At 45.8% G+C, this 18304-nt stretch overlaps 1 protein-coding gene across 1 annotated transcript in view; it reads left to right on the top strand.

Moving 5' to 3' along the window:
* The window catches only part of SNX30 (sorting nexin family member 30), an 86868-nt gene extending 71943 nt beyond the window's left edge, over nucleotides 1-14925 (top strand). The window contains exons 8-9 of the mRNA XM_079791057.1: nucleotides 4592-4744; nucleotides 9050-14925. Of these exons, the coding sequence (XP_079647183.1) occupies nucleotides 4592-4744; nucleotides 9050-9109 (213 nt within the window). The 3' untranslated portion in view covers nucleotides 9110-14925. The remainder of the gene's footprint in view (nucleotides 1-4591; nucleotides 4745-9049) is intronic.
* The last annotated feature ends 3379 nt before the right edge of the window (nucleotides 14926-18304 follow it).

Here is an 18304-nt window from a genome sequence, read left to right as displayed (position 1 = left end):
GTAGGCTTCTCCACGAGTTCTACCCATCGGCCCTCCCTTCCTCAGCCCCCTCTTCTATTCCCTCATATATTGAAAATTTTAAATCATGGCAAAATACACATAACATAAGATTTATCATCTTAACCATTTTTAAGTGCACAGTTCAAATGTGTTAAGTAAATTCACATTGTTGTGCAACCAGTCTCTAGAACTCTTGTCATCTTCCAGACCAGAAATTCTCCCCACACTGAACAACAACTCTGCATGTCCCCCCTTCCTCCGGTCCCTGGAAACCACCATTCTACCTTCTGTCCCTATGAATTTGACTACTCTAGGTACCTCATATCAATCAGACAGTACTTGTTCTTTTGTGATTGGCTTATTTCACATAACATAATGTCCTTAAGGTTCATTCATGTTGTAGCATGTGTCAAAATTTACTTCCTTGCCCTGGCCTGTTGGCCCAGTTGGTTGGAGTGTCATCCTGTACACCAAAAGATTGCTGGTTCAATTCCCGGTCAGGGCATATACCTAGCTTGTGGTTGGGTGTGTATGGGAAGCAACCATTGATGTTTCTCTCTTATATCCATTTTCTTTCTCTCTCCTTTCCTCTCTCTCTAAAATCAATAAACATATCCTTGAGTGAGGATAAAAAAATTTATTTCCTTCTTAAGGCTGAATAATATTCCATTGTATGTATATTTTGCTTATTCACTCATCTGTGGCTGGGCACTTGAGATGCTTCCACCTTTTGGCTGTTGTGAATAATGTTGCTATGAACGTGGGTGTTCAATATATATCTTTGAGACCCTGCTTTCAGGTTTTTTTTGGGTATATACCCATAAGTAGGATTGTTGTATCATATTATAATTATTATTTTTTTGTTGAGGAACTATCACACTGTTTTCCATGATTGTGCCATTTTTCATTCCCACTAACAGTGCCCAAAGGTTCCAATCTCTCTACATTCTCGACAACACTTTTTATTTTCTGTGTGTGTGTGTGTGTGTGTGTGTGTGTGTTTTAAATAATAACCATCCTAACGGGTGTGAAGTGGTCTCATTGTGGTTTTGTTTTGCATTTCCCTAATGATTAGTGATGTGGAACATCATTTCATGTGCTTGTTAGCCATTTGTGTGTCTTCTTTGGAGAAATGTCTATTCAGGTCCTTTGCTCTTTTTAAAATCAGGTTATTATTGTTGTTTAGTTGTTTCAGCCCCCTCTTGTGGAGGGCAGGTCTCACTCTTCCTGTGGCTGCAGCTACTGCCTTTATCGGGTCTGTGGTCCTGTCCTTTATCCTGAGCCCTACCGTGGACTATTGCTACCCTAGTCACCCAGACTAGAAAGAAACTTCAGGCTCTTCTCTGACTTTCTATATCTTATATCTCACGTGCAATTGGCTGCCAAGTCTGTCAGTTCTGTCTGCACCAGGTTGGTCTAAACCAGTGGTCGGCAAACTCATTAGTCAACAGAGCCAAATATCAACAGTACAACGATTGAAATTTCTTTTGAGAGCCAAATTTTTTAAACTTAAACTTCTTCTTAACGCCACTTCTTCAAAATAGACTCACCCAGGCCATGGTATTTTGTGGAAGAGCCACACGCAAGGGGCCAAAGAGCCGCATGTGGCTCGCGAGCCACAGTTTGCCGACCACGGTTCTAAACTATCCCCTCCCTCCTGGAGTTACAGCCACTGCCCCAGTTCCAGGGTGCCAAGGATGATCTATGACAGTAGAGTTTGATGTTGACTCATCTCCAATCTCTGGAGAAATCTTGGGTTGGGTAGCAAGGGTGAAGAGTGACATGAAGTTTGAAAGACTATATTTGCTTATATTATAATAGTTTATATTTAGAAAACAAAAAAGTACATTTTTTATAAGACATGGAATAAAGCTCAATAAAATATTCTGACCTAAGGAACTATGCAAATGAGAGTTTATCTTTTATGAACTTCAATTATAATGTTGATAATTGACCAGAATGAGCAAATATTTGTGGTAAAAAATAAATGATTGTTTAATATATGCCAGGCACCAAGTGTTTTATACATTCTATCTCATTTAACCTCATAACAACCTTGTAAGGTGGAGAGTATTATCCAGAAAAAGAAGTTGAGGCATAGAGAAGCCCAAAGTTACCCGTCTAGCAAGTGGTAGATGTCGTATTTGACTCTGGAAATCCGGCCCCATAACTGACAATACAGTTGGAGGAAGCACAAGGCTTTCAATTTTCAAAAAAAAGGGGCATGAGGGAAATGGACCCCAGAAAACCTGGCCTTCAGGAAGAGCCCCAGGCTTATGCCCCGTCCCCACCAATCTCACCAGCCGGGGTTCTCTCTCTGTGCCTTTGTGGGCACTGTGGCCTGTGAGCTCTTCCAAGGTAGGTGTAGGTGCTGCCTCACTTCTGTCATTTGTACGTACTGTCACTAGTCTAGAGTGCCCTCTCCCCAATCGTCACACTTCTCTGCAGAGTGGCCTCAGTGGAATGTCTTCAAGGAAGCCTGATCCCTCATCCCAGTTGGACTCGCTTTCTAGTTCCGCCTTACATTTTGCTCATCACAGGGCTCTGAATGCAGAGAGAGCATCTTCCCAGGTAGATTGTAGGCAACTTGAGACAAGTTTGCCTGTAGAGACCTAAGCACTTTCATATTCCTCACTGCCAACTGGGGAGTATGTTGTGAGAATGATGAACTAAAAATACTTCCCAAAGCCAGGCTGGGGCAATCATAAACTCCAGAGCTGTAGTACTGACTCTTGATTTTTTGTGGGTCAACCAGAGCTTCCACCCCCATGAGCAGCTCCCCTTTCATTTGAAGGAACTCCTCTGAGTCAGAGAGCTGAGCCTTCCTCTTCTCCCTGTGCCCCCCGACGAGGTTCTCTTTTCAGAGCTTTACTTTTCCTCTTTGCTGAAGTAGTTTTGCTAAGCAAACAGGAAGTTGCTCCCATGCACTCACTCACCCACATGCTAAAATGAGCATGCTAAAATGAGCAGTGCCCACGAGAGGAATAAGGGAACTGGACTGTGCCTGCAGGGAGCTGAGGCCTGGCCAGAGACCCTGGCCCCCTGGGTGTCCGTGGGGCCGGTTGACTGGACATTTATGGGGGAATGGCTCCGGTGCAGCAAAGTCAGGACACTCTTGTTTTGTTTCAGTTTCCCCCGAGGTGGTCAACAGTAATGGGTGAGTCAGCAGGGAAAGGCAAGGGTGACTTCAGGCATGGCACCAGAAGAAAAAGTCAAGTTTGTTTGTAATTCCAGAAGCTTCAGTGCTTTGAGGAAGGCTCCTTTTCCCCTCTAAAGACCAAAGTTCTTTCCTTTCGCGTTGCCTAGGATGCCTTGCTGTCTCTTTCTCTCCGACTCATCCTTGTCTCACCCAGGTTTCGTTTCCATGCCACACACTCTCAGCTCCCCTCACCTAGGCTGCTTTCCTTTCCTTGCTCCTGTGTACTGCAGCCATCTCCAAGCGCTCTGGGTGGCAGATGGCCAGTGCCCTCGGCACTTGTAGAAGCCCTGAAGGTGTCCGGCTTCCTCAGGCTTGGCCTCACCATTATTGCTGTTTCTGGGTTGGCTCCTTGCCCATAAGGCCTGAGTATAAAAATTCCTTGGTTGGTAAAGATTGACCCTGAAGATGACCCACAGCTTGGAGACATTGGGGTTCACGGGACCCAGCACACACAATGTATAAGGCCTTACTTGTTGTTGGGAAGGAAGCTTTTGGCAGGTGGGCGTGGACCCAGCTTTGGGCACCTTGAACCCCTGGCCACCATCAGGGCCCAGTGGAGCTCTTGAGTTAGGAGAGAATCTAGCTTTGTGCTTTGTAATAATTTCCTGTTACCTTTTCATAATATTGGGCTCTCTGTCTAGATGTGTAGGACGGACAAAACTCACCAAAGCAAAATGAAAGTTGTGAAATTCAGGTTTTGTTCCATTTTGAGAAAGTCTTCTTTCAGAAAAACTTGAATTTGTATTTCATATTCGTTTGACATGCATGCATAATTTTTCTCCTACTTCCCCAGAATTGCCTAACTTTAACTTTTCTTTTTTTGGAAATCTGTTATCTTGGGGAGCATAGACAAGTCTCCAGATTATATGTAATGTAGGGTTTAAAAGAGGGAGCTGGCCAACAGTAATATTATTGCAATTAATTCTCTGATTAATGAGGATAGACATTGTCAAGCATGAGAACTAATGGAATAGTTCACTTGATATGTGAGAACCTTTTCTAGTTCTGTTATTGGACGTGGGAAACTCGCAGTGCAATACCAAATCCTGCTGGCTATTTGCAAAATCTACACACATTTTTACATGTTTTTAAAAAAGGAACCAAAGATATATGACTCTGATTACAATGTTTCTTCTTTCTGTTTGTAAATGGGGTGGGTGTTTCCCACAAGTCCCTTATGCTTGGATGGGTTTGAAGATTTGGGTCAGGATGGTCTTTCAGAGTTCCTTCTTAGACCTGAAAACAATGGGCTCTGCCTTCAGGTAAATGCCTCCAGAGGGGAGAGTGGGTTTATGGCATTTTAATGTAGTGATTTGGTGCTTCACAAATGTGTGAGCAGAGCAGTTTGGGGCATGAGAGACCAGTTACACCCACTTCTGCATCGCCCTTCAGGTGCCCACGGATGTTGAGAAATGTCAGGATCGGATGGAGTGCTTCAATGCTGACCTGAAAGCCGACATGGAGAGGTGGCAGAACAACAAGAGGCAGGACTTCCGGCAGCTGCTCATGGGAATGGCTGACAAGAACATCCAATATTATGAGAAGGTAAGGGCACGCCGAAGGACCACAGCCCTCTCATTAAGGAAGTATTTCCCATAGGCAGAGCCTTTCAGTTCTGCTGCGTCAAACCCAGAATTAGGGATCCTGCCAGTTCCAGCTCCTTCCCTATTTTACTTTATTCTTAGCAACCCCTGCATGTCTATGTCCAGCTGTGCTTGATGTGGTCCTGATTTTGGGAGCAGAACCCCCACTGGGGTTTCAGTTGCAGTCACTGCTGATGGAAGTGGTTTTCTCTTCCGTGCCCTTTGGCCCTGACAGCACGACGCTTCCCAGAATCAGTCAGGCCTTCAGCACAGGGATGCCCCCAGTCATTGGAGGTTTGGGGCTACATTAATGTGGTTTTGGGGTTACTTTAATGGAGGCTTTGGGGTTACAGCTTAAAGGAATCACCTGCTGTGGTTCTACCTCTAGGGGTTCCTCACTTCCATTGTGCCATGGATCCCTTTGGTCATTTGCTGAAGCTTGTGGACCCCTTATCAAAATACTGTTTTGTTTTGTTTTAAAACAGACCCAAATACCTTTTAAAAAGGCATGTAGAATTACAAGGGAAAACAATTAAAAACAGCTTTTTTCATCAATTCCCTTCTATCAAATAGGGTCACTGTCTTGGGACCTCATCTTGGCTCCTACGTACATTTAACAAATGCTTTCTGTGTATCTGCTGTGTGCAAGGGGTGGGTACACATTAATAAACAAAACAGCAGGACTCCTGCCATTAAGGAGCCCTCAGTCTGGTGGAGGATATGCATTGGTACAATAATTCCACCACTGCAGAGTGAGGGAAAGAACAGGAAACTGGGAGAAAGTACTGGGGGCATAATTCAGACCAGGGACAGGAAGGGGCAAGTGGAGTGGGCAGGAAAGGCCGAACTGAGGAAATTGCATTTAATCTGATTCTCAGAGACAAGGACTTGGGGAGTAAGTATTCCAGGCAAAGGGAACAACATGTGCAACATATGCAAGGTCGGAAAAAGCTTAAGCATTTGAGGATTAAAAGGAAACTGGTGTGACCTTGGACCCATTGCTGACATAGAAGGATCCTTAAGGGAGAGAGCCTTGGACCCCTCCCTGGTCTCTGGTTTTGAAAGTAAGCTCAGCGTCTGGCTTCCTCTCCAACCTCAGAGTCACCAAGAAAGAGTAGCAGGGAGTGATTTCACTACTCTTGGCCTAAGGATGCCTCTTTCCTCCCATCTCCTCTGAATTCATCCCCAAATGACTCAGCACAAATTCCTGCTTCTAAGAAAGGCCTTGTGTGATTCCTCTGCCCGTCCCTCTTTGCAAAAGACTTGTCAAAGGGAAAGTCAGTTCTGCTGAGTAGCGTGGTCTTAGAGGAGCGTGCCCAAGTTGTCTACGGACCTGGGGTGCAGGGGGGTTGGTATAGTCGGAAGAACTCTTTTTTTAAATTTAATAAATCTTAATTGTCCAGATTAGTACAATTGTACCTCTTTTTTCCCCCCATAGCTCCCCACGACCTGTTTCCCACCCCACCCTCTGCCCTTACCCCGCCCCACTGTCCTCATCCATAGGTGTACGATTTTTGTCCAGTCTCTTTCCGCACCCCCCACATCCCTTTCCCCCCCGAGAATTGTCAGTCCACTCCCTTTCTATGCCCCTGATTCTATTATATTCACCAGTTTATTCTTTTCATCAGATTTTTTATTCACTTGATTTTTAGATTCACTTGTTGATATGTATTTGTTGTTTATAATTTTTATCTTTATCTTTTTCTTCTTCTTCCTCTTCTTAAAGAATACCTTTCAGCATTTCATATAATACTGGTTTGGTGGTGATGAACTCCTTTAGCTTTTTCTTATCTGTGAAGCTCTTTATCTGCCCTTCAATTCTGAATGATAGCTTTGCTGGGTAGAGTAATCTTGGTTGTAGGTTCTTGCTATTCATCACTTTGCATATTTCTTGCCACTCCCGTCTGGTCTGCATAGTTTCTGTTGAGAAATCAGCTGACAATCATATGGGTGCTCCCTTGTAGGTAACTAACTGTTTTTCTCTTGCTGCTTTTAATATTCTCTCTTTGTCTTTTGCTCTTGACATTTTAATTATGATGTGTCTTGGTGTGGTCCCCTTTGGATTCCTTTTGTTTGGGGTTCTCTGCACTTCCTGGACTTGTAAGTCTATTTCTTGCACCAGGTGGGGGAAGTTTTCAGTCATTATTTCTTCAAATAGGTTTTCAGTATCTTGCTCTCTCTCTTCTTCTGGCACCCCCATAATTCGGATGTTGATATGCTTGAGGTTGTCCCAGAGGCTCCTTATACTATCTTCATATTTTTGGATTCTTTTTTCTTTTTGCTTTTCCAGTCAGGTGCTTTTGTTTTTTTGTATTTCAAATCTTTTACTTGATTCTTGCGATCCTCTTGTATGCTGTTGTATCTCTGTATATTATTTTTTATTTCAGTCAGTGTATGCTTAATTTCTAGTTGGTCCTTTTTCATATCCTCGAGGGTCTCGCTAAATTTATTGGCCTTTTCTAGAAAATTCTTGAAAAACCTTATAACCATGGTTTTGAACTTTATATCCAGTTGTTTGCTTTCCTCCATTTCTTTCATTTGTGACCTCTTTCTTTGTCTCCACACTTTGGCTGCTTCCCTGAGTTGATAGAGTGGCTTTGTGTACTAGGTGTCCTATAGGGCCCAGTGGCTCAGCCTCCCCAGGTCCTGAGGTGGACACTCTTGGTGCACTCTTTTGTGTGCACAGTCTTGTTGTAGTTAAGCCTTGATTGTTGTTGGTATCACTGGGAGGAATTGACCTCCAGGCCAATTGGCTGTGAGGATCAGCTGTGTCTACGCTGGGAGAACTTCTGTGCTGGAGACACCTTTATGAGACAAGACTTGCAAAAGCCTCTGTGCTCAGCTTGGATGGGGCGGAGTCTCAGAGTGGAGGAGACAGCATTGGCTTCCTGTCAGCCCTGCCCTAAGAGACCCCTGGGTCTCAGTGTCCCTCAGTAATTGCTGCAAGCACCTCTGAGAGAAAGCCGCCCTCGAGTTTTGCCCACTGCCAGACAGTCCAGTTACTCCCTGAATGAGTCTGGGTCCCCAGAGTCTCGCCCGGAATTGGAGTTCAGAGCATTTGGGAGCTTCTGTTTCCCTCCCACTTGAGAAAGCCAGACGCGTACTCAGTTGCCCACCCTCTCCGCGCGTGCGCGCACCTCCGTACCTCTGCCTTCTGCAGTTCCTCTGAGTCTCAGTGTGCTTTTCTTTCCTGAAAGTCCAGTTTCTCCCTGTATGAGTCTGGATACCCAGAGTCTCACCCGGAACTGGAGTTCAGTACAGTCGGGAGCTTTTGTCTCCCTCCCAATTGAGAAAGCCAGCGGCGTATTCAGTTGCCAGCCCTCTCCACGCGCGTGTCTCCATACCTCTGCCTTCTGCAGCTCCTTTGAGTCTCAGTGTGCTTTTCTCTTTCCTTCTAGTTGTAGAATTTCCACTCAGCCAGCCTTCCTGTGGTTCTGGATGATGTCCGTTTTGTCTTTTAGTTGTAGTTTTGAAATTGTTGTGTGAGGCAGCAGTTTAGGTGTTTACCTATGCCACCATCTTGGTTTCCCTCCCAGAAGAACTCTTATTTTGGAGTTATGAGCTCTGCCATTTACTAGCAGTGTGTCTTGGGCAAGTTACTTAACTTCCTGGGTCTCATTTTCCTCATCTATGAAGTGTGTGTGTGTGTGTGTGTGTGTGTGTGTGTGAGATGAGGACTACTGATAGTGAATGTAAAATACATGGCAGTGTTTGGACATGATGAAACAATAAATACAGAGTTCCCTCCCACCATTGTCCCAGTTGGGAGCTCCTGGAGCCGCCATACAAGCAAAAGTGAGGCTGGTGAGGAAGAGCGGGTTTCCGCCCCCTCGGAGCCAGGTGGCTGACTCATTCCAGTGTGACTTACAGCCTTACACAGGCACCACCCATACCTGGAGCCATGTCCCCATCCTGGCTGAGAACCTAGGGCCTCATCAAGGGTTTGCAGCCTGGCCTCTTCTCTGCTTTTTGAAGGGAAGGAATTTCTTTCAGTGACTCCATTTCCACTCACCGGATGTGAGCATTTAGTATGGACAGTGCATTGCGACCTTGTACAGACGCTGTGTATCTTTCATAGAAATGGGGGTCAAATATTCAAAACCAGCACCTGTTACCTCCTCCCTTGCTAGTAGTTATGGATAACACATGTGGGCATCATTAGATAAGGTCACCCAGCAGGATCAGCAGGATTAGAGCAGAACTAAGAAGCTGACCCCGAAATCTGAAACCCGATGCTGATACTCCGTGCCCCGTGTTGTTGTTTCAGTGCCTCATGGCGTGGGAGTCGATTATTCCACTTCTACAGGAGAAGCAGGAGGCCAAGTGAGTTCCTTCTGGGGACAGAGGCTCTTCTACCTACACAGGGCACGCACGCCATCCCGGAATGTCCCTGCTGTACCAGAGAGCAGGCACGAGCAAGCAACCACGGAAACATCTCTCCTCGTGTATTTCTTTCCCTTCCCCACCTGCCTTTGTCTGACAGTTGTTTTCACTTAGTATTTATTCCCTGGCGGAGGTGTAAGGCTATAATCATCTCTCAGCAAAAGCCGCAGACCTCCGTGCTGTGAAGGAACCTATGACACGGAACACTACGAAGATTCAAAAGTGAGGGACCAGACATCCTCAGTTGACACTCTGACATCTTGTCACAGTTTCCTGTTCTGGGACAGCGGAGCTGCCTGTTGCGGAAGAGAACCTGGGCCCCGCTTTCCAGGGATGTGAGAAAGGTACAAACAGGAGGCCATTCTTGCTTCCCATGGACACACAGCAGCTCTGGACTGACCTCTGTGGGCAACGACATGTCCCAGCCTGGCAGGAGGTGTTGGCACCTCCGTGGAAGGTCCTTAATGTACAGTGGCCTGCTCGTGATGAGTGGTGCCCGTTTGATGGTTTCTGGTTCCCGTGGGGCCATTTAAATCAGTGTCTAAATGCATCCGAACTAGAGCCAGCCAACCAGCGTCCTTGTCCTTACGCGATGCCTCGGGGAGCTGGAGGACAGGGCTCCCCAAACTTGTTTCTGACACTAGAATGCAGAAGATTGGAAACTGTTTTTGTGTAAAATGAAAAAAAAAAAAGGTGCATTTTTCTCTGTGACGTCCTTCCATGTTGTTGTTTTGTTTGTGAAATGTCATCAAAGTAGAGAGTAGGCCTGTGGGGGAGTAGCTATAGTCTCGAAGTCAGGGTAGCTCCCCCTGTTGTTGAGATCATGGGGCCGATACAAGCCCCGCCTCCCACATCTGCTTTGTGCAATTGCCTTTACCTCACCAAAAAGTCCTAGTTTAATGTTTCCTATTACGTCCACTGAGTGCTCGGGCAACGTGTTGGTGAGAGGCTGGTGTGTGGTTATAACCCAGTCGAGATTCTGCAAACTCAGTGTGAGTGTCCTACAGGAAGTGCTTTAACCCCTACTGTTTCTGAGCAGGAGGAAAGTCAGTCCCGGTCACACCTGCACTGTGACACGGGTGGCAGTGGACTCTGCTTCTGGTTGAGCTAAGGTCAGTTTGTAGCCAAGTTCCTGGGGCCTGCTGGCTGCATCTAGTCTTTATTCCAAACTATTACCAGGTTTCCTTTTAAAATCAACATCAAACAAACAGATGGGGGAAAAAAGATCTATCTTCCAACCAGGTTTTTTCTTCTCCTGAAAGGAAGCTACATGTCACGTTTGTGTTCTTTCTTCTGTGGCTCATCCTTATAAAATTATAAATCTGAGCCTCAACTACGTGGTAGTTTTCTCTTTTTTTTTTAACGAAGCAGCTGTGCGGAGACAGCGCTGCACGTGGAAGGTAACCTGCAGACGCCGCCAGCCAGCGCGCGGCATGTGGAAGTCCCTCCACTCCACTTCCGACGGCGGAGCTGACCTGGTGTCAGCCACGCTGTGATGCTGCCGGGGCAGCAGCTGGACGGCACAGGACAGTTGGTTCTGTTTCATCATGTTTGAAAAAGTCGCGGTTTAAATTATATAATTTTTATATCAATGGGTACTTCACTGCACTGTTAGACCCTGTTTGTGCTATGCTCAAATCCTTTGATGTGAATTTTCAGTTTGGTACGATTAGAAGTGACTCATTGAAGTGGATGGATAAGAACAGTCCATCTACCCCGAGGGGTGATTCAGTGCTTCATTCTACCTCTAAACCATCACGTTGGTGTGGGCTTGGGTGCCCGGGTCCAGCCTGACCGCTTGCTGGTAGAATCAGGGCGGGTTGATGGCTCTCTGTTGATATTTGATAGGAGACACCAGACTGGCCCAGCAGAGAACACTCATCTTTGGGAATGTGGGAAGCCTTGCCTTATGGAATGTGTGCTTTTAAAATGTTGCCCAGTGTAATGAATACTCAGAAAGAACGACGGCAGGAGTTACAGGAAAACTAGACGGTAGTCTGCTAGGTTCATCAGTGGGACATTTGGCGAAGGGAGCCGGGTCTGCAGTGATCTCTGAACATTTCTGGAGGTGAAAGACTAGCTCTGAAAGGGTTTGGGCATCTTGGGATTTTGTCTTCCTCTCTTTGGCCCCCATGTGATGTTCCTGTGCCGTAAGACACCAGCAAAAGCTGAACACGGCAAGCTGCCTTCCAGCATGCTACTGGTGGCAGATCTGGGGAAAGCTGTGTATAGTACAGGCTTCCTTGGAGAAATGGCCTGGGCTGGCATCTTAAGGCGAGGAGGCAGGGCCAGAAGGAAAGGGACAGTAGGCAGTGAGGGAGGCTCTCCAGTCCTCCCAGGGCTCCCCTGAGGGTCAGCAGGCCCAAGCATTCACCTCTTCACCTCGATCAGCACGAAGGCGGTTGGTCCCCGAGGAGAGATGTGTGATCCAGAGACTTCTGTGCCAAAGACTGCCTCATCGAGGCTTCGTCGCCCCATCCTCCTCGTCTCCACAAAGCCGTGGTGCTGAGAGCACCGCCTCCTGTCTTGTATTTATTTTCCAGGAGATTTTTGCTTGCAGATGCGCCTTACCTCGGGCAGGCAGACATGGGCAGGTTGTGAGGCTTGAAAGCACATGGCAGGGGGATGGACAGTCATCCCGTCCGCGCCCCCGGGCCTGGGAAACAACAGGTCTCATTTACCAGGTCAAAAATGCAGGCCAAGGCAGAAGAGAGGGTTCCTAGAAACTGAGCAGGTTTTGGAGAGCAGGTGGTGCTGAAGATAAGATGGCAGCAGCTGCGGACATGGCTCTTCCTTATCGTGGGCTGGGCCGACAAGAAGATCCGAGCCTACTCTGCAAGGAACCACTGGCCCTGATGGAGGAGGCCTGTCCTGCAGGCTTTCTCCTGTTGTAAGGCTTAATGACGATTCCCAATGAGCTCAGATAAGTGCGATTTGGGAGGCGACCAGCTTGTATTTCACTGGGCGGCTCCTTGAACTCACCAGACACCTTTCTTTAGTTGAAATAACACAACCCGGCACCACGCTGGGATCCTGGGGAATGTAACATAAGCTTGTCTTCATGCCAAATTTCAGCCACCCCGGAGCGTGGTCTGCATGTTGTTGAGTGTTTTCTCAGTCGCCGTCCATGCACACTTGCTGCTCATTTCCTGGGAGGCCGCCTTTGGTGACGGAACGACAGGAAGCTCTGCTTTAGAGGAGGGCGTGATGGCCCCGCGGCAGTCGGCCAGTGGAGTTTCTCTCGGGACGGCATCAGTCCAAGAAACCCAGTTTGTGTGACTTGACCCTGAGATTGGGAGCAGTGAAACCATGGGCACCAGTGGCTCTTTTGATGCCATTCATGGGATTGCAGAACAGTCGTTCTCTGTACTGTGCCCTGACGGGTGAGACAGGAGGGACAGCGAGGTCCAGAGCCACCTCCTGGGTTCATGTTGGCCTCGTCTGTTTGAGTCTTGGGATGGGTCAGAGCTGGGCTCCGCTCTGGCTGCGCTAAAAGGTGCTTCTGCTGAGCAAATGGGCTGCCTGTGGTGAGGGCGGGCATACCATCCTGGACCCCGCCTTCCTAGACGCCTACTCTAAAGGGCTGTGGAAACTGGTTGATCTAATTATGAGGCTGGGGTAACACCGCTTTGTTCATCTCCGTTTACAAAATGATGTTGGGAATGGGGGTTTGCCTCTTACTTTCAAACGTCCTCAAGATGACTAAATCAGAAACCCGGTTTTTGCTCAATCTACCCAGTAGGTGGTTAGCTTTTTGTTTGAGGGATGTCTGGTCTCCCCATAGCTGCACGGATTAGGGCATGCGCAGGGCTGGCTACATTAGAAAAGGTGGGGAGGGACTTTGTTACAGGGGGTTTGACTGTTCTTTCCTAATCGTATGTATTTGAACTGCTTTCTGGGTACGGCTGTCTGATTCCTTCTGTGTGGCAGAAAAATGCATTATCCAGGTAGTTTTTACTACTATAGAGAGCCTGTAAATAAGGGCTTTGAAAAAATAACTTTAACAAACCAGTAAGATTCTGTGTCTCATACATAAACATTATGTGTACTTAGCACTTGAAAATAAACCAACCCAGACTTTTTAAAATGCCACATACTGTTAAAAGCCTGACTCTACTTTTTGAGAATTTGTCAACACCTGTTAAAATGCCTTATTCTTCAATGGGTGTTTTTTAGATTCTGGATTAAAAAAAAAGAAAAAAAGAATTTTTTAGAAATGTAATCAGTTGTCCAGCTTAAATACAAGAGGTCTAACATAGTCAGTCCTCAGTCCTCTTAAAGAAACAAATAAGAAAGTAGGGTTCATAATTAGGGCTGCCTTTTGGGAGGAGAGAGCTAAGTATTGCTATTGCCAAATGATGTTTTTGATAATGTAAGGAAACCCAGGGACCACAAGACCTTTTTGCTTTAGAGTGTGAAAGACTAACTTAGTGCCTTTGGGCACACTTTTGATTGTAGAGGAAAAATGGCATCAGCATCGACAAATCACATAGATACAAAGAACTCTATAGATTATGACAATATTAAAGATTTACCCTGATTCTGCAGAGCAGCTTTTTAAGAGATACTGTGGGGGCCCCAGACCAGCACATTTCAGGAAGAAATGCTCCACAGGTGGAAATGCCAAAAACAGAAAACATATTGTGTTGACTCACGTAATTTAGTCAATTTTACTAGGGCTTTTTCGATGAAAACCAGTGACTGAGTATTGTACGTGCTATGCTCTCACTGGGGAGTTCTGGCTCCCTGCAGGCCGGGTGAGAGCAGGCAACAGCCGTCATCACCCCTGTTTGACAGGCTGGCTCACTGTCCCAGGCCAGCCCTCCAGCCACACACTGGAAAGAAGAAGGGGGGATGCTTTTTCCTCGGTGTGGAAACGGAGCGGTGAACGTAGATTGTAAACAAAAACGTGACTCAGCATGTTGAAATGGTGCCCCTGCCAGCTGGGCCTTCACCGAATAACAAGCCAGCGGCTCTGAACAGTCCACCCCATTCACCTGCTCACCCTGAGGTTCGGGTCCGGCCACCAGATGCCCTGTCCGCTGTATTTCTGTGTGCCTGCTCCCTTGAGGTCTATGAGTTGGGAATGCATGGGGAAACGATGTATACCTGATAGTATTCCCATGACATAAACTGCCAGCAGACTTTCTACTTGTATTTTAACTGTTGAAAAAGACAAAACAAAAACAAACAAACAAAAACAACCCTTTGCTTAGGTCATGTCCAAATTATGGACCGTATTTCTTATGTTTAGAAGTCATTCTTTACGTTTAATTTTTTTAAAGAAAAAAAACACCTTCTGAGGTGTTGATCAAGTCCTCTGTGTAAATGTGTTCTCTCTCCATGCTGCCATTAAGCCAAATCAAAAGCTGTGAATAAAAATAAAAAATGTATTCAAGAATGTGTGTTGATGAGAAAGTGATTTATTTACAGATCAAAGTCTTTGTGTCATGAAGGTACCAAATCTTAAAAAGAATGTCGCCTTTTTTCCCCTGTTGTGGAACCCAGAGATTGTAAAAAGAAAAAAAAAGACCTTTTGTTGCATTTTTTATGTTGGCACGAGGTTTTTGTCCACTTTTTTTCCCCATATGTTTGTGTATAAAAAAATCTGTCCATTGTTTACTATGGGATTAGTATTACATTTTGAGGTAAACAAAAGAATTTGTATTGCTCGATAAACTGTTAGCCTGTAAATTTCCAAGGTTTCTTTACCTCAATTAAAGTAATGGACCAATAAATCTATAAAAGATGCTTTCTTTACCTTGAGTCTTGTTCTCATTTGTACCCCTTTATCAGAGCAAAAACATGCACGTCTCTCTCTTTTCTTCTTCTCTAAAGCTTGCTTGCAAAAATCAGGATATATAGAGCAACAGCAACAAAATATACTTGACCAGTTTTTATTCTTCACTTCTTTATAGACTCCTCCTCAGTGTACCGTCTCCTACATTGACATGTTGGCACTGGCTTGGGGAGATGAAGAAACTACTTAGTGTCTGCAGTTTCGTACGAAACCATGTACGAAACCAGGATTGGCGGGGATGCTGGCAGCCAGCCCCGGAGTTCCAGGAAGGACTTCTTCCTACTCCATCCACAGCAAAGCACAGCATCATTTCCGGGGACAGGGCCAGTCATTTCCGGATTTCTCTTTGACTGCGTGGATGTTATTCAAAAATCCACAAGGAAAGAAGAAATGTCTGTGGTTCATTAGTGTGTTACACAGTGTGTTGCAAATCAGAGGCCAGAAAGCTAGGTTAAGCTTTCCTAATGAAGACAGTGACCTGGAAGTGGACTTAAGCTGGTGTTAAATTTGGCTTACTGATAGTAGATGTCATTAATATAATGTAGCCATACAAAATGAGGCAGCAAGGTGGATGGGGAAGAGAGATTTGGCATTAAATTGCAATGTAGCTTTAGGCAAGCCACATCTCCGAACTCTCACCACAGCGTTGTTGTGATTTTTTAAATATATAGAATGCAATTTATTTCTGCATGTGGTTTGTATCGCGAAATTCAGTTTGAGCATTCAGACCAGAAGCACATCTTAGTTACTCCTTGACAATGACCTGGGCATGGACTGAATCAACCTGATTTGACCTCCTCAAATGTCCCATTGGGAAAATTTTATCGCTCAGCCAGGGAATTCTGCTTGTAGGAAACATGAACAGAGTGAGAATTTTGAGCAATAAATCAATCTAATAGTTGAAATGAAGACAAGGATGTGACATTGTCCAAGGAAAGGTAGATGCAATGGAGATCTGACAACAAGAGGCATGGCTGAGCTAGGCAGACTTGCTATGGACACCAGCAGGGCTGACTGCACCAGGCTAGAAGAGCAGAGAGGCTTGCAGGCTCCTCACACTTCCGGGGGCCAGGCTGGCACCCTCAGGAGCTAGGCCTGTGTATGCCAGTGTTGTGATTTGTGAATGAAGACATGCCTCCCCTGAAGGGTTGCTGATTGGACTAGCATAATGTATACAAAGCACCTAGTGTCTGCTGGGCGTCCATTATAGGATAGCCCTTATGGGAAGACTCTTCCTAGAACTTGTTTAAATATGGCCAACCTAGATATTAAGGATATTCCTATGACCATCCTTTCTGGATGCTCTGTCATTGAAAATTAAGAAGTGGGGTATACCTTTTTTTCGGGGGGGGGGGGTTAATACCTTTTTCAACTGGTTTCTTTTAAAAGGACGATGGAAGTAGTATGTGGAGGATTTGATGGGAATAGATTGCACAAGTGGCAAGAAGTGATAGAAAGGGAGCTGATTGAAGAGATTTCTGTGGTGAGAGAAGGGCCCAGAGATGACTTGGAGACCTCCAGCCTAGGAGCTGGGAGGTGAACTGTGAAATCAATCAGGAGGAGAATATAAAAGATATTAGAGGATAGGGTGGGAGAAGAGGAATTTGGTTTGGATTTACGTTTGAGGAGATCCAGGTGGAGGTGTTGAAAGAGAGTTCTGGAGTCCGTGGAAGTAAACTAGATTACTTGGGAAGAGGAACAAGGACACGGATTTGAGGGACTCAAGAATTCAGGATGCAGGGAGAGGAGGAGGGGGACTCAAGGACAGATTTTAAGGAGAAAAAGTCAGGGCCACAGATTAGAACCCTGGTTTTTAAGCAGAAAGGCTTGTGAAAGCAGCAATTGTTGGGCCCCACCCATAGAGTGTGATTCTGATGGGGCCCAAGAATTGGCATTTTCACAGGTTTCCAGGGACTGCTGATGCTGCTGGCCCAGGAACCACACTCTGAGAACCCCTGGGTTAGAACATCTGTTAGAAGAAACAATGACCTGGGAGAATAGAAAAACTTGGAAACTGCTACCCTAGTGACAGGTGGGGTTGAAAAGGAGCCACTACTGGGGCTTTGAGAGCCCTACTCAGGTTAAACCCCACAGTGTATGGCAGGATCAATGTGGACAAATAAGGAGATTGTTCTAGATGTTCAGAGCAAGCTTTTCAGGAGCAGGAATGAAGAAGCCAATGATTAGATTCATTCAGGTTGGGGGAATCATTCACCACTGGGGTGGGAGGCAAAGGGTCAAGAGGAGTGAGCATATTGGTGAGAGTTTAGATGGGAGCATGGCCTTGAACTCACCTTCCCCATCCCACCTCCTGGGTTTATGTTGCTTGTCTCAGTGAGGGGCTCTACTTTCTTCCTAGTTGCCTGAAACCCAAATCCGAATCATTCTTGCCTCCATCTGTCTCACTCTCTACAGCCCATCTATCACCACCTCCTGTTGACCTCTCACTTCCAAATATTTCTTTAAGTCCACCTACTTTTCTCCATCCTCATAGCTTCTTACCCAATATCAGCCCACCGTTATCCTTCACCTGGGCTACTGCAAGGGTCTCCCTGCTTGTCTCCTTTCCGAAAATCTTGCTCACTCCTTCCCCTATCGATTCATCCTCGGTGCTGCCAGAGTGCTCTTTCGGAGATGTGAAGGGAAGCATTCCGTGTTCCTGCTTAAGACCTTCCAACAGCTAGCCCCGTTTCTCTAGAGTGAAATTGTTTTTAGTTGGAAATACACTTTGTTAGGACAGTACACTCTGTTGGGGCAGGAGCAGTCATATTCTCGCTATATCTCAGCACTTAGCATGGTGCTGGGACCTCAGTAGATGCACCAAGACGTTTTGTTCCTTCCCTGCAAAGGATCAGAGACACAAAGCCTCTGAGCCCAGATGCTGGGCGAGGTAAGTGCGTTCTCTAGCTCTAAGTTTTACCCCAGTATAAGAATGCCGTGTCTGTGGTTACAGAGGGAATCTGACCTGGGAAAGACTGTGTCACATACTTAATATGAATGTTGATTTTACGAGGAGGCGAGTGTGCTTTTATATGTGTAAATAAAATAGGCAATAAAAGTACCTTAAATTAAAATGGCTCTTCCTGTACTTCCTCTCCCCCTCCCTTCACATCACTCACTTTGGGAAGTATTGTTGACTGAAAGTATTCAATTTAATATTCTGTTAAAGAAAAGGCCTTGAAAATTGCTTCTTAAAAACAAGAACAATGACAACAAAACTATCCCAAAGCCAAGCACCAGAGCTCGGAATCTTTCCTGAGAGTTCACAGCTAACAAGGCCGCAGGAAAAAAACAAAACTAACTTTTATCCAAGGTTTTATTTTCATTTAAAAAAATATT

This window comes from Cnephaeus nilssonii (assembly GCF_951640355.1).
Source record: "Cnephaeus nilssonii genome assembly, chromosome: 14".
Classification (NCBI taxonomy): domain Eukaryota; kingdom Metazoa; phylum Chordata; class Mammalia; order Chiroptera; family Vespertilionidae; genus Cnephaeus; species Cnephaeus nilssonii.
Note: the sequence above shows the minus strand (reverse complement) of the source record. Positions and strands in the feature narration are given on the sequence as shown.